Genomic DNA, 12122 nt, shown 5'->3' with positions numbered 1-12122 from the left:
CAACCTTATCGCCATCTTCAATTTCTTCATCCGAGGTAACTCGTCCATGATCCAATCATGGTTTTTCTCTGTGCTTGAATTTTCATGTGGCTATGGCAATGTGTTTCTGATTTCGTGAAATTCCTGCTCGATTTGTAATTCCTTTGTCTCTAGCTCTTATTTTCTTTTCGTAATTCTGAATTTCCGATCGAGTAATCACAATGTTGTTATCTCTGGGGAGATTTTTTTTTTCTTTCTGTTGTTTCATTTGTGATCTGAGTTGAATTTCTGCTTAAATTTTCCATTTTTTCTGTGTTCAAGTGAGATCTGTGCCTTTTATTTATCTCTTTTTTTGGTATTTAGTCCTTTCTCTTTTTCTCCGTCGGATTGGTTCATCTATTCACTGATTTTGAGTTTTTCAGCAAATAATTCAATGTAAAATAAGTAAATAGACTAATGTGGACTAACGAGATTTGTTTTTTTTCATTTGCAATAGGTAGGTTCAGCTGGAAAAATTACTCAACTAGAAAAATATGTTATTCTTTTGTTAGATTTATTGAAGCAAACAATATAAGTCAGAGCTCTTTTCCTCTGTTCTGATATAAGACTCAATACTATTTGTTCTATGAATGCATATCAGCTCACTGCATGAAATTCTTGTTTACAGAGAGAGTTTGTTGCTCTTGCTCTGATCCATTGATTGCATACCAGATCAGCATTGTGGTTGTTAAGAATTTGAAGGTGGCTTGAAAATGTGGATGGTTAAGAAAAATAAAGCCGATGCAGCATGTAGTTGATGGATCTGAGCAAGAGCAAGAGCAATGTCTTGTTCTCATAGTACAGAAGAATTTTTACACACTTCAGCCTTTCATTTTTCACATATTTCATCTTTTTCCTATAAATTTTACTTTTTTGGTGGTTTCACATATTTTTGTCCAAGTAAGTACTGGAAAAAAGGAGATTGTAGAACCAAAGCAAGGTGCTTTACTTTGAAGGGTTCCTAAGCATAATTCTTTTAATAAAAGCTACATATGCAAAATTACTCCATTTATGAAAGAAACAGCTGCATACTTTAAACCTTGTGGTCATTCTTATTAAATTCTAGTGCTTGCATATAGCTGGTTTTTGTCTTTTCCTTTCATATGGAGTAAACTATTTTTGCGTATTTTCACTTGCCTTTCTAGCTTATGGTTCATATGTTGACATGTACTGAATTTGAATCCATGTCTCACTCAATAGAACACACCATGGCTCACTTTCAATTGATTTGCCAGATGTTAACTTACATGTGTTCAGTGCAACTTCGTTCTTTCTTTCTTGGATGTCAATATTTATAGGAGAGGGTGGGATCTGTTTGCTCACATTTTAAATTGTTAAGTTTTCTCGATCTGTTTCTAAATTTATAAGCTTACAGGAAAAAGCAAAGGGCATATTACAATGAAGGCACTGATTCTGGTTGGAGGGTTTGGAACACGGTTGAGGCCATTGACATTGAGTTTCCCTAAGCCTCTTGTTGATTTTGCTAATAAGCCCATGATTCTGCATCAGGTAAAGGTTTTGGTAGCATTTTTTAACTCTTCAAGTTTCACATGTGTTATGTATAGACTTTGTTGTTGAATGTCTTTTCTTCTCTTTGCAATATCTGAGTCCGTTTATCCTACCTACCGAGACTCTGTCAACATTTTTTAAAATTAAACATTCTCTTATTTGTATTTTCTAGATATGTGATAAGTAACCTTTTTATGTATGTGTGTGAGTATGTATTAGTTGCATATCTCATGCATTTCACTTAATATGGCTTAATAGACTATATTCCTGATTTACCTTTTGACTTGACATGCTTTTCAGATTGAGGCTCTTAAGGCCATTGGAGTTTCTGAAGTAGTTCTTGCTATCAATTACCAGCCAGAGGTTCCTTTCCTTACAACATTTTGTCAATGTTGAAAGTGATTTATATGGCTAAAGTTTCTCTATTTTAACTTTGGTAATATTTCGTATTGCAGGTTATGTTGAATTTTTTGAAGGATTTTGAAGAAAAGCTTGGCATCAAGATCACATGTTCTCAAGAAACTGAACCACTGGGAACTGCAGGCCCCCTTGCTCTTGCTAGGGATAAGCTGATAGATGAATCTGGCGAGCCATTTTTCGTTCTCAACAGTGATGTTATCAGTGAGTACCCACTTAAAGAGATGATTGAATTCCACAAATCCCATGGAGGAGAGGCTTCTATAATGGTGACAAAGGTACCAATATTTATCCCCCCAAAAAAAACATATGAATGTAAAAGCTAAATTCCATTGCAAGAATATGAGACTATACATTCCAGTTGTGGCATGTAATATTATTTTCCATGTGCTTGTGTAGGTTGATGAGCCATCAAAATACGGCGTGGTTGTGATGGAGGAGAAAACGGGGAAGGTTGAGAAATTTGTGGAGAAGCCAAAGCTCTTTGTTGGTAACAAAATCAATGCTGGAATCTACCTGTTGAACCCCTCTGTCTTGGACCGAATTGAACTGAGGCCCACATCTATTGAGAAAGAGGTGTTTCCAAAGATTGCAGCAGAGGAAAAGCTATATGCAATGGTTCTGCCTGGGTTCTGGATGGACATTGGACAACCAAAGGACTACATTACCGGTCTGAGACTCTACTTGGACTCATTGAGAAAGAAGTCTTCTCCTAAGTTGGCTAGTGGCGCACACATTGTTGGGAATGTCATTGTGGATGAGACCGCCAAAATTGGCGAGGGATGCCTCATTGGACCTGATGTCGCCATTGGTCCTGGCTGCATTGTTGAGTCAGGTGTGCGGCTCTCACGCTGCACGGTAATGCGAGGAGTCCGGATCAAGAAGCATGCTTGTGTATCCAGCAGTATTATTGGGTGGCATTCCACAGTTGGGCAATGGGCACGAGTGGAGAATATGACTATCCTTGGAGAAGATGTCCATGTTTGCGATGAAATTTATACCAATGGTGGCGTGATTTTGCCTCACAAAGAGATCAAATCGAGTATTCTGAAGCCAGAGATAGTCATGTGAGGTTAATGTTCAAACTGGTAGCAATATGATGAGGAGGCAGTAAGTTATTGAGTCAAAATTCTGTTGGTTTGTTTCATCTGTTTTCCTTTCATGCCTTCATTCCTTTTGTTTTCTCTTGCCTGCATAGTGTACAAGTCAGTTCTTTGTTTAGAATGAATGATGCCATTGCGATGTTGAAAGGCCACAATCTTTGTAAATGGCATAAGTTTGGTCTTTTGTGTAAAAGTTGTCTCATTTTAAGTGTAAGTATAGAAATAAATTATTAATTAGTTGTTTATTTCCATCTGTTGGTAGCAAGGATCAAGAAGCCAAGGAAGAGTTCAATCATCTTTATAGGGAAATCTAAGGGTTTTTATGATTTGCATTTATGTTTTTATTTTTTATTTTTTATTTTTTGCTTTTAGAATTTTGTAAAATGAGGAAAAATAAGACAACAGTATAGACAACGAATTTTGTTTTTTGTTTTATTTCATTTTTTCTTTTACAAAATCTTACAAATGGGAAATATTTAAAATTAAAAGAGAAATTAAACATGGTAACCAAACTCGGGCAAAGTGGTTGAGAGCATATACTTTGCAGATTGGAGCGATGAATGCTAAATTAGAATATCAATATATCCTGCTGTTGGTGAACCATCGTCATCGAATACAGGTAAACTTCTATATTATGGGGCCTAAGGATTGTGGATCTTGATGTAGTTCCTGGATCTTGTATCATGACCATGTGAAGGAGGGGTCATACAAATGAAGTTGCTTAACAAACTATTTTCATCACTACTTTGTAAGCATGATTTTTACACTTCTTTTTGTGCAATTTTAAGTTGACTTATCTGGACACAGGTCTCAAGTTTTATCCAGTAAATTGCCAAGAATATGGTCAGGTATCAATTTTGATTTTTCACAGAGGAAAAGGTGTAAAGCTATTTTATCTTGAAATCTAAATTCTAAGAATATGTGAGTCGTACATTTGTGCATACAATGCACGTGCATCACCCAGAAATTCATCTGATTGCTTCTCAAATAGTTGTATATCACATGAGAAGTTGAGAAGAACAGAACTTTTGGTTACATGGCTTTTCCTTTTTGTTTGTCTTATTGTGTGTATAATAAGTGCCCCAACCAGATGACAAGACAAGAGGTGGGGGCAGGATTTAATTGGTGCTGCAACTGTTGGAGTTGGAGACATAAAGCAGCAAATTAGAAAAACAGTGAATTTGGTTAACTAATATGAGGCACCTAAAAAATTTTAGAGGCAGATAGATGATTTTCGGCCGTTGATAGAGTTTTCATTTTCTTATGATGCAACCTTAATAAAATCGACGGTTAAAATTCATGGTGAATCCATTATCCAGTATCCTCAACCTCCACATTTGTAGGGGCATTTAAGACAAGCATTCAATAATGGAGTTAAATGTGTCGCTTCATCACTTTATTTAATCCAAATCTGCCAAAGATTTGATGACAGCTATGTATGAAAGCTTCCTACAAGTTTTTTAATTTTTTAAAATAAACATTTAAAACAATACATATTGGTTATTCTATAGTAATTGACAAAACAATGAAATTTGAATAATCTCATATTATCAAAATATTAGGTAGTCTAAAGTTATTTTGCTTTTTGTAACCGACAACAGCAACAACAACAGCTGTTAAGAGAAACTGCTTTAGAATATTCTTAACTATCTGTCCAAACATGTGGAAATGAACCAGAAACTGAGTTCTGCAACGAAGTCTTGGCTCTTGAATGTAGATAGATCTAGTTGGACATAAATGTCATGCCCCCTAGATGCAATCCAATTTTCTGTGGTTAATCTGAATCATCATAAGTTCATAACACTACTTCACAGCCTAAGATAAAAATTTTCCAACTACATCACTTAGAACTAAAATACAGCGATACTTGTGCTTTCAAGGAGTTTCTTTGTTTGGCAGTGCTAATATCAAGAAATGATTACTAAGCAGTAAGCAATCTATATGATTGTCCCAGAAGACACAAACTCCATTATATCAAAACAAAATCCTAATCATGTGGTCTTGTCATCTCATGCAATCAATAGCACTTGTAGGTTGGCATGAACTGGGGAGAATGCATTTCCTTCAATAGCTAAATCTGCTTGCTGATTGGAATCACAAAAGAATCCAAGTTGGAATCCAGAATAAATTCAAGTAAATTGAATACAAGGAATTCCATGCATAGAAAAAAAAAAAAGGTTGGAATTCATCCTTTTATCAACGATATGCATCAACAAGTATTAAGATTTCAGATTTCCATACATTTGCGGGGCTATATATAGCAAAGCATCGAACTCAATAAGCTGAGCTAACCAGCAGCTTCATGACACAGTTATCGAAATTATGTATACTAACGTTCAACAGGCACTAACGTGCCTATTCAGCATTTTTTTTATTATTTTTAAGAAATTAATTTTATTTTTTTGTTAATATATCATTCATTCTTTAAATTTGTTAGATAAATATTTTTTTATTTTAATGTTGATCTGATTTTATTTATATAATATTTTATTAAAATTAAAATTACTATGAACCAAAATATAATTCAAAAAATAATGATAATAACATTATTCTTATTCAAAAAAAAGTATATATGAATCAAAATATATGTTATTTATTTACAAAAGATCATTTTTACTTAAATGACGTGGATATTTATATTTGTCTTTATCTTTTTTAAGTAGTAGGCCAAAATATAAATCTAAATACGAAGAGGTCTTCATTTTTTTATAAATAGTGAAAAAATAGAATAAATGAGAATGCTTATTTTTTTCATTTTTAAATATCAAAATATAAGAATAATTAATAAACAAAATAGGAGAGTATAAAAATTGTGTATCTGAAAAAAATTTTCGTAATTCAGTATACATCTTTTTATCAATAACTTCTTTAGTATTAAAAAACTGTCAGATTTATTGACCATAAAAATAAATATATAAACCCTTCAAGACTATTCAATTAAAAATTATGTGTAACAAAATCAAAATAAAAATTTAGAAACATTATTTACAAATTAACTATTTATAAACGTTATTAAGTTTAATTATTTATTTTTAATTAGTATTTAATTTGAAGTCGAGATAAAAATTTATATTCAAAGCACTCTCTATCTTCATGCATAATTTCAATTGTTAAAAAATATTTTAATTTTTTTAATTTTATTTTTAATTTTTTAGATTATCTTTAATTTTATTATTTTTCAAAATTATTAATTTATATTTTTATTATATCCCTTACTATATCAAAGACTATTCTTTCTCTTGCTATTATTCTCTATACACATACCTGTCATTGTCTCATCGCCATTATTATTATTATATTACCTTATTCTCCTTTCTCTTTTTTTTCTCCTTCCATCTTCTCTTCACTCGACCGTCTGTAATTAATTATCACCAAGTATTATTATCGCAACTTTTAATCTTGTCTATCACTTTGATTTATAACTATTTATTCTGTTAACTTTTATGAGTTGTTGAAGTTTCGTTAAAAAAAATAAGACATAAAGCATTTAAAATTGTTACCCAAATTATCAAATTAACTTTTAGAATATATAAAATTTATAAATTTAAATTAAATGAGATATTAAACAAATTTATTATGTTGTTATTATACATAACAAAATCAAAATAAAAATTTAGAAACATTATTTACAAATTAACTATTTATAAATGCTATTAAGTTTAATTATTTATTTTTAATAGTATTTAATTTGAAGTCGAGATAAAAATTTATATTCAAATGATTTTTTATCTTCATGCATAATTCCAATTGATAAAAAATATTTTATTTTTATTTTTTAATTTTATATTTAATTTTTTAATTTTTTAATTTCATTATTTTTCAGAATTATTAATTTATAATTTTTATTATATCCCCTTACTATATCAAATACTAGTCTTTCTCTTATTATTATTCTCTATACATATACATGTCATTGTCTAATCGCCATTATTATTTGTTACTTTATTCTTTCTTGTTTTCTTCTTCTCCTTCCGCCTTCTCTTCATCCCACCGTAATTAATTATCACCAAGTATTTATATGTTACATTTTTTATATGTTAATTAAATAATCAGTGTCATATGCCAAACAAATGATTTTATAAAAGTTAAAATAAAATATATTTTTGTAATATAATTCATTTATTTTAGTTTAATTTAAAAATAAATATTCATATACTCAAATTTTAAATATAATACTCTGTATAATTAATAATTTAAGAATTAAAAATAATATTATCTCATATAAAGTAATTTTAAAAAAATAAATTTAACAAAATATTAGACTATTTTAATTCATTATTGATAGATATAGACATATTTAAAAAAATAAAGAATACATATAAGATAAAAAAAAATTAGTTCTTTCTTGATAAGAAAAAAAGATAGAACACTATCTTTATACGTAAAATATTGAGGACAAATTAAAAAGGTAAAAGAATGATGAAAATATTAATTAGGTAAATAAATTAAAGAGAAAAAAACATAGGTAGAAGTTATACGTGAATATAGTAAATGCAATAAAACAAAATGAAATTTGTAATTATGGATGTCATGAAATTGATGGTGTTAAAGGTAAAAAAGAATGGCCACAAGAGAAATATAACAAAATGTATTAAAAGGTTAAAAAAGAAGCAGTAGAATGAATGCAATTATAAAAAAAAATAAAAAAGATATATTTTTTATGATTAAAAAAATTTTAATAGAATAATTAGAATGAGGCTAAACTGCTAGACAGACCATTAAATACAATACTTACAGATGTACTCAAAACAGTATTATACAAATAAAGACTAACATAAAACTAAACAAAACATAATTTAAATGAATATCTCACAATATAATAAAATCTATAAAAAAAAACTATTTATCACTACTGGTTAAACACTTATTGACTTCTAATTATTTTTTTTCTCATTTCATATATGGCTACGAAAATAAACCTTTTGACATCATCTTTACCTAGTTTAAGATGTCACAAAAACTTATTTAAATAATTGTTCCATACAGAAAAGAGTTCATAAGATAAAGGAGAATCAGAAAAAAATAAAAATATTAAAAAAAGAGATTGTAAGAGTAAAGAATTGAATAGAAGTTATACGTGAGTGAATTTTAGTAACTGTTAGGAAAATATGTTAGTGAAATAAGTAACTGTAAAATATTTTTGAATTATGTAAGTAGGGTTAAAATAGGAAATAGAAAATTGGATACTAAACCCCATGTATTAGCATTATATATTGTTATAGATATTTTAAGTGAGTAAATAGTGAAATTGATTTTTGAAATATCACTCGATCTCTAACTTAATTTTTGAAAGATTAAATTAATCAAAATTATTTTTCAAAGATTCAAAATTAATTACATTAGTTTCTCTATCCATGCTGTTCCTAATGAAGTTAAATTTTACTGACGTGACACGTTTATTTTTTTTCAAGATTCAGGCCCACAAACGGGCCCAAATTATTAGAAAATTGGAGCCTAATCCAACAACCCGACCTAGCGACTCTCCTCCTTTAGGCGTTTTAGCCTCCATGTCGGTTCCAATAGCTGCTATCTCCATTGTTGCAATCTCCTCAATGATTCAAATAATACTGCATTTGATTGTTCTTCCATTTCATCAGTTAATGCCTCAGCTTCACCAAAACTATAATTGCTAAGGACCCTATTCACATTCATGTCACCATGATCATCAATATCATCCCTTGAGTTGTTCATCTTACTCTCCTTGTTTGCTCCAGCTTCAAACACAACAACACTGTTCTGATTGTGATAAAAAATCACTACTTTTGTAGGTACCATCATCATCACTGCCACCACCATCAGCACCATCATCAGGGATAGAGAGCTCAACCCTGTCACAATTCACACACCTTGTTTGCTTACAATAGAAGAACATCTTGTTTGCTTGCAACAGAAGAGCATCTCAGCAATACGGTTCCTTCTCAGTCTGAACTCTTTGGGGCAATCAGAAGCCACCACCATGATCGTATGGTCAATTATCTCAAATATGTCAGAAGGAGATGAACAAGACCTAAAGTAAATCTTCCTGTGATCGAATGACTTCATGATGTTCATTTCTAATCAAATTCTTTAAGAGACTTCCATAAAAAATATTAATATTTATATACATTTGCCGTATATTTTATTATATTTGTCCTAAAATAAAATATAAATGTTTTTCTTATATTTTTTGTTAAATTGTTTTTGTTAAATTTAACATATAATAATAATAATTATATTATTAAATTTGAGTTAGTATAATAATAAAAAATAAATAAATAAACTCAAAAAATAGTGATAATTAATTTTATTATATTAGTTAATTGTTGATAATTAACTTAAAATTTAATTTTTTAATTAAATACAATTTAAATTATTAGTAATTTTTTAAAAAATTAATTAAGATAAAAAATATATTATCTATATATTAATATACTATGTTAATATTCATTATTAAAATTGTCTTAATTATAGTAATTACTCTAGTTAAAAATTTTATTTATACCATAAAGATTATAATAAATAGACTTAACAGTTAAATATGAGATAATAAAAAATAAAATAATTATTTAAGAATATATATAGAAAAATAATATTATCATGTTATAAATAAAAAGAAAGTCATTATAAATTATTATTTTTATTATTTTAAATATTATACTCTGTGTGTGAAGTTATCTTTTTATTATTTTAAATACTATAATAAGTGATTGTGTATATATTTTTAGTTTTTATCAACATGTATAAATAGCTCTAATTTAAAATATTTTAAATATATATAAACCAATTTGGGTTGGTCGAATAAATAGCTTAATCGTCCGCTTAAACAAGTGTTAGGAGTTTGAATTTTATCTCGTATGTATAACAACTTATTAGCTGATTGCAGACTCTTAAATAGAACTAAAATTCATGACAGATTAGTTGTTAACTTGTTGGGTATTATAGAAAGCCAAAAAATATATCTATACTTAAATTTTATTATATTTTTGTCTCTATTGTAAAATTTTTCTAGGTCCGTCACTACTTACAAAGTGGCGGCATAGTAGAGCTTCGGGTAGAAGACTAAGAAGCTGCTGAATGTGAGAAGAAGGAAATCCAACTCCTTGTTTGATTTGGGTTTGATTTGATGCGCATAAGATCCATGTTTGGGTTGGATTGTCAAGCTAAAGTGTCAGCAAAATTTAATGTTGTTAGTGATAGAATAGATGGAGAGATAACGTGATTAATTTTAAATCTTTCAATAACGATTTTAATTAATTTAATTTTTTGGAGATCAATTTAAAAATCGAATAATTTTTAAGAACTAATTTGACTATTTATCCTATTTAAAAATGATAACAACAAAATTGTCAAACTTTTTGTTTAATATTGTTGTCATATAATTGCTTAATATATTTACGTCAAATATTCGTATGTATAAGATATAAAAGAGTAATAAGAGTAATAATATTATTCATTTCATTAATTTTTTTAGTTTATATATTTAAAAAAAACTAAAACAATTTTTACTTTTAGCTATTATTAATAATGAATTAACAGTGAGATTTAAATAGTGTGTGTTTAATTATCATTTTAAGGAAGATAATAAAGTAGTCTCTTTTTTATTCTCTTTGAGAATTTTGACTAACTCTGAGAATAGGTTATCCCAAAACAAAAACCCAAATTCAAGTTTTATACTTTTTTTAACTAAGTAGTCTGCACATTGTTGTCTTTCTTATAAGTATGTACAAAAAAAGTTCTCTAATTATAATTTTTCAACTCATCAATTCTCCTAATTAGAGAACTAGGGTGTTTCTCCAACTTTTTTTTCCATTCAATAATTTCACCACTTTTTAGAGTTACATTCCATCAGCATTCTTTTCATTCCCATTCTCCATGCCAAATTTTGTTAGAAAACTCAACAAAAATTTAAACAAGAATTTGTTTAACAGCGGAGACACCAAAAATAATTTTTTTACAACTTGTACGATTAAATAGGCAATACTAAAGATACTCTAAACAATAAATATAATAGCAGAAATTAAATAATCAGACACCAGGATTTTAACGTGGAAAAACTACTAAAAAGAGGGACAAAAAACCCACGGGACCTAATCTAGTAAAATTTTCCACTATCAAAATAATGGGTACACAAGTAGTCTTCCTAGTGATACTAGGGCATCTCAACAATCAACAATATACATCATCAAAACTGATGGAATCAACATAAACCCTCCACTAAGTGGGTATCTCAAATCAGACAAAAGAGAAGACAATACAACTAGCAAGTTATATCCTAATGTTCATCTCTACACCAGGAATAACATACTAAAATTTCATAAGAAATGGATTATGTTTACCAGTTCAATCGAATAAAAAATGACTTGTCTTTTTCCCCCAAATTTTCTTCTTCTTCTCTGTGTCGAAGCGCTGCTTGTTTCCTTTCATAGTTTCATTCAAACTGAATGAAACTCTTCTCTCTCTCCCGTGGCTTATTAGCCACTTTCTTTTTTTTGTTTTTAATAGTTGTGTGGGTCCTACTTGAGGTTGGGGACCTACCAACAAATCTCTCCCTCACCAACTCAAGTGGGGATACGCTGCTCTACCAAGTCTGCCTTCTCTTTGTAAGAATCAAATTTCACGGCAGGTAAACTGATGAGCGGATAATTTATACGCTTTTTGGCATTGTTTTCATATAGTTTTTAGTAAGTTTGAGCTACTTTTAGGGATGTTTTCATTAGTTTTTATGTTAAATTCACATTTCTGAACTTTACTATGAGTTTGTGTGTTTTTCTATGATTTCAGGTAAATTCTGACTGAAATTGAGGGATTTGAGCAAAACTCTGAAGAAGGCTGACAAAAGGACTGCTGATGCTGTTGGATTCTGACCTCCCTGCACTCGAAATGGATTTTCTGGAGCTACAGAACTTCAATTGGCGCGCTCTCAACGGCGTTGGAAAGTAGACATCCAGGGATTTCCAGCAATATATAATAGTCCATACTTTATTCGAAGAATGACGACGTAACTTGGCGTTAAACGCCAAGTTCATGCTGCTGTCTGGAGTTAAACGCCAGAAAAACGTCATGATCCGGAGTTGAACGCCCAAAACACGTCATAAC

General features: G+C 29.6%; 1 protein-coding gene across 1 annotated transcript in view; it reads left to right on the top strand.

Moving 5' to 3' along the window:
• Window positions 1-3292, top strand: part of LOC107457760 (mannose-1-phosphate guanylyltransferase 1) — a gene marked incomplete in the record, with an annotated part of 3474 nt that extends 182 nt beyond the window's left edge. Inside the window, 5 exon segments of the mRNA XM_016075934.3 lie at window positions 1-35; window positions 1394-1527; window positions 1828-1890; window positions 1983-2222; window positions 2344-3292. Coding sequence (XP_015931420.1) covers window positions 1417-1527; window positions 1828-1890; window positions 1983-2222; window positions 2344-3015 — 1086 coding nt within the window.
• Window positions 3293-12122: the final 8830 nt, after the last annotated feature.

Source organism: Arachis duranensis, chromosome 7 (assembly GCF_000817695.3).
Source record: "Arachis duranensis cultivar V14167 chromosome 7, aradu.V14167.gnm2.J7QH, whole genome shotgun sequence".
NCBI lineage: Eukaryota > Viridiplantae > Streptophyta > Magnoliopsida > Fabales > Fabaceae > Arachis > Arachis duranensis.
The sequence above is the reverse complement of the archived record's forward strand: the minus strand, read 5'-3'. Positions and strand labels throughout refer to the sequence as shown.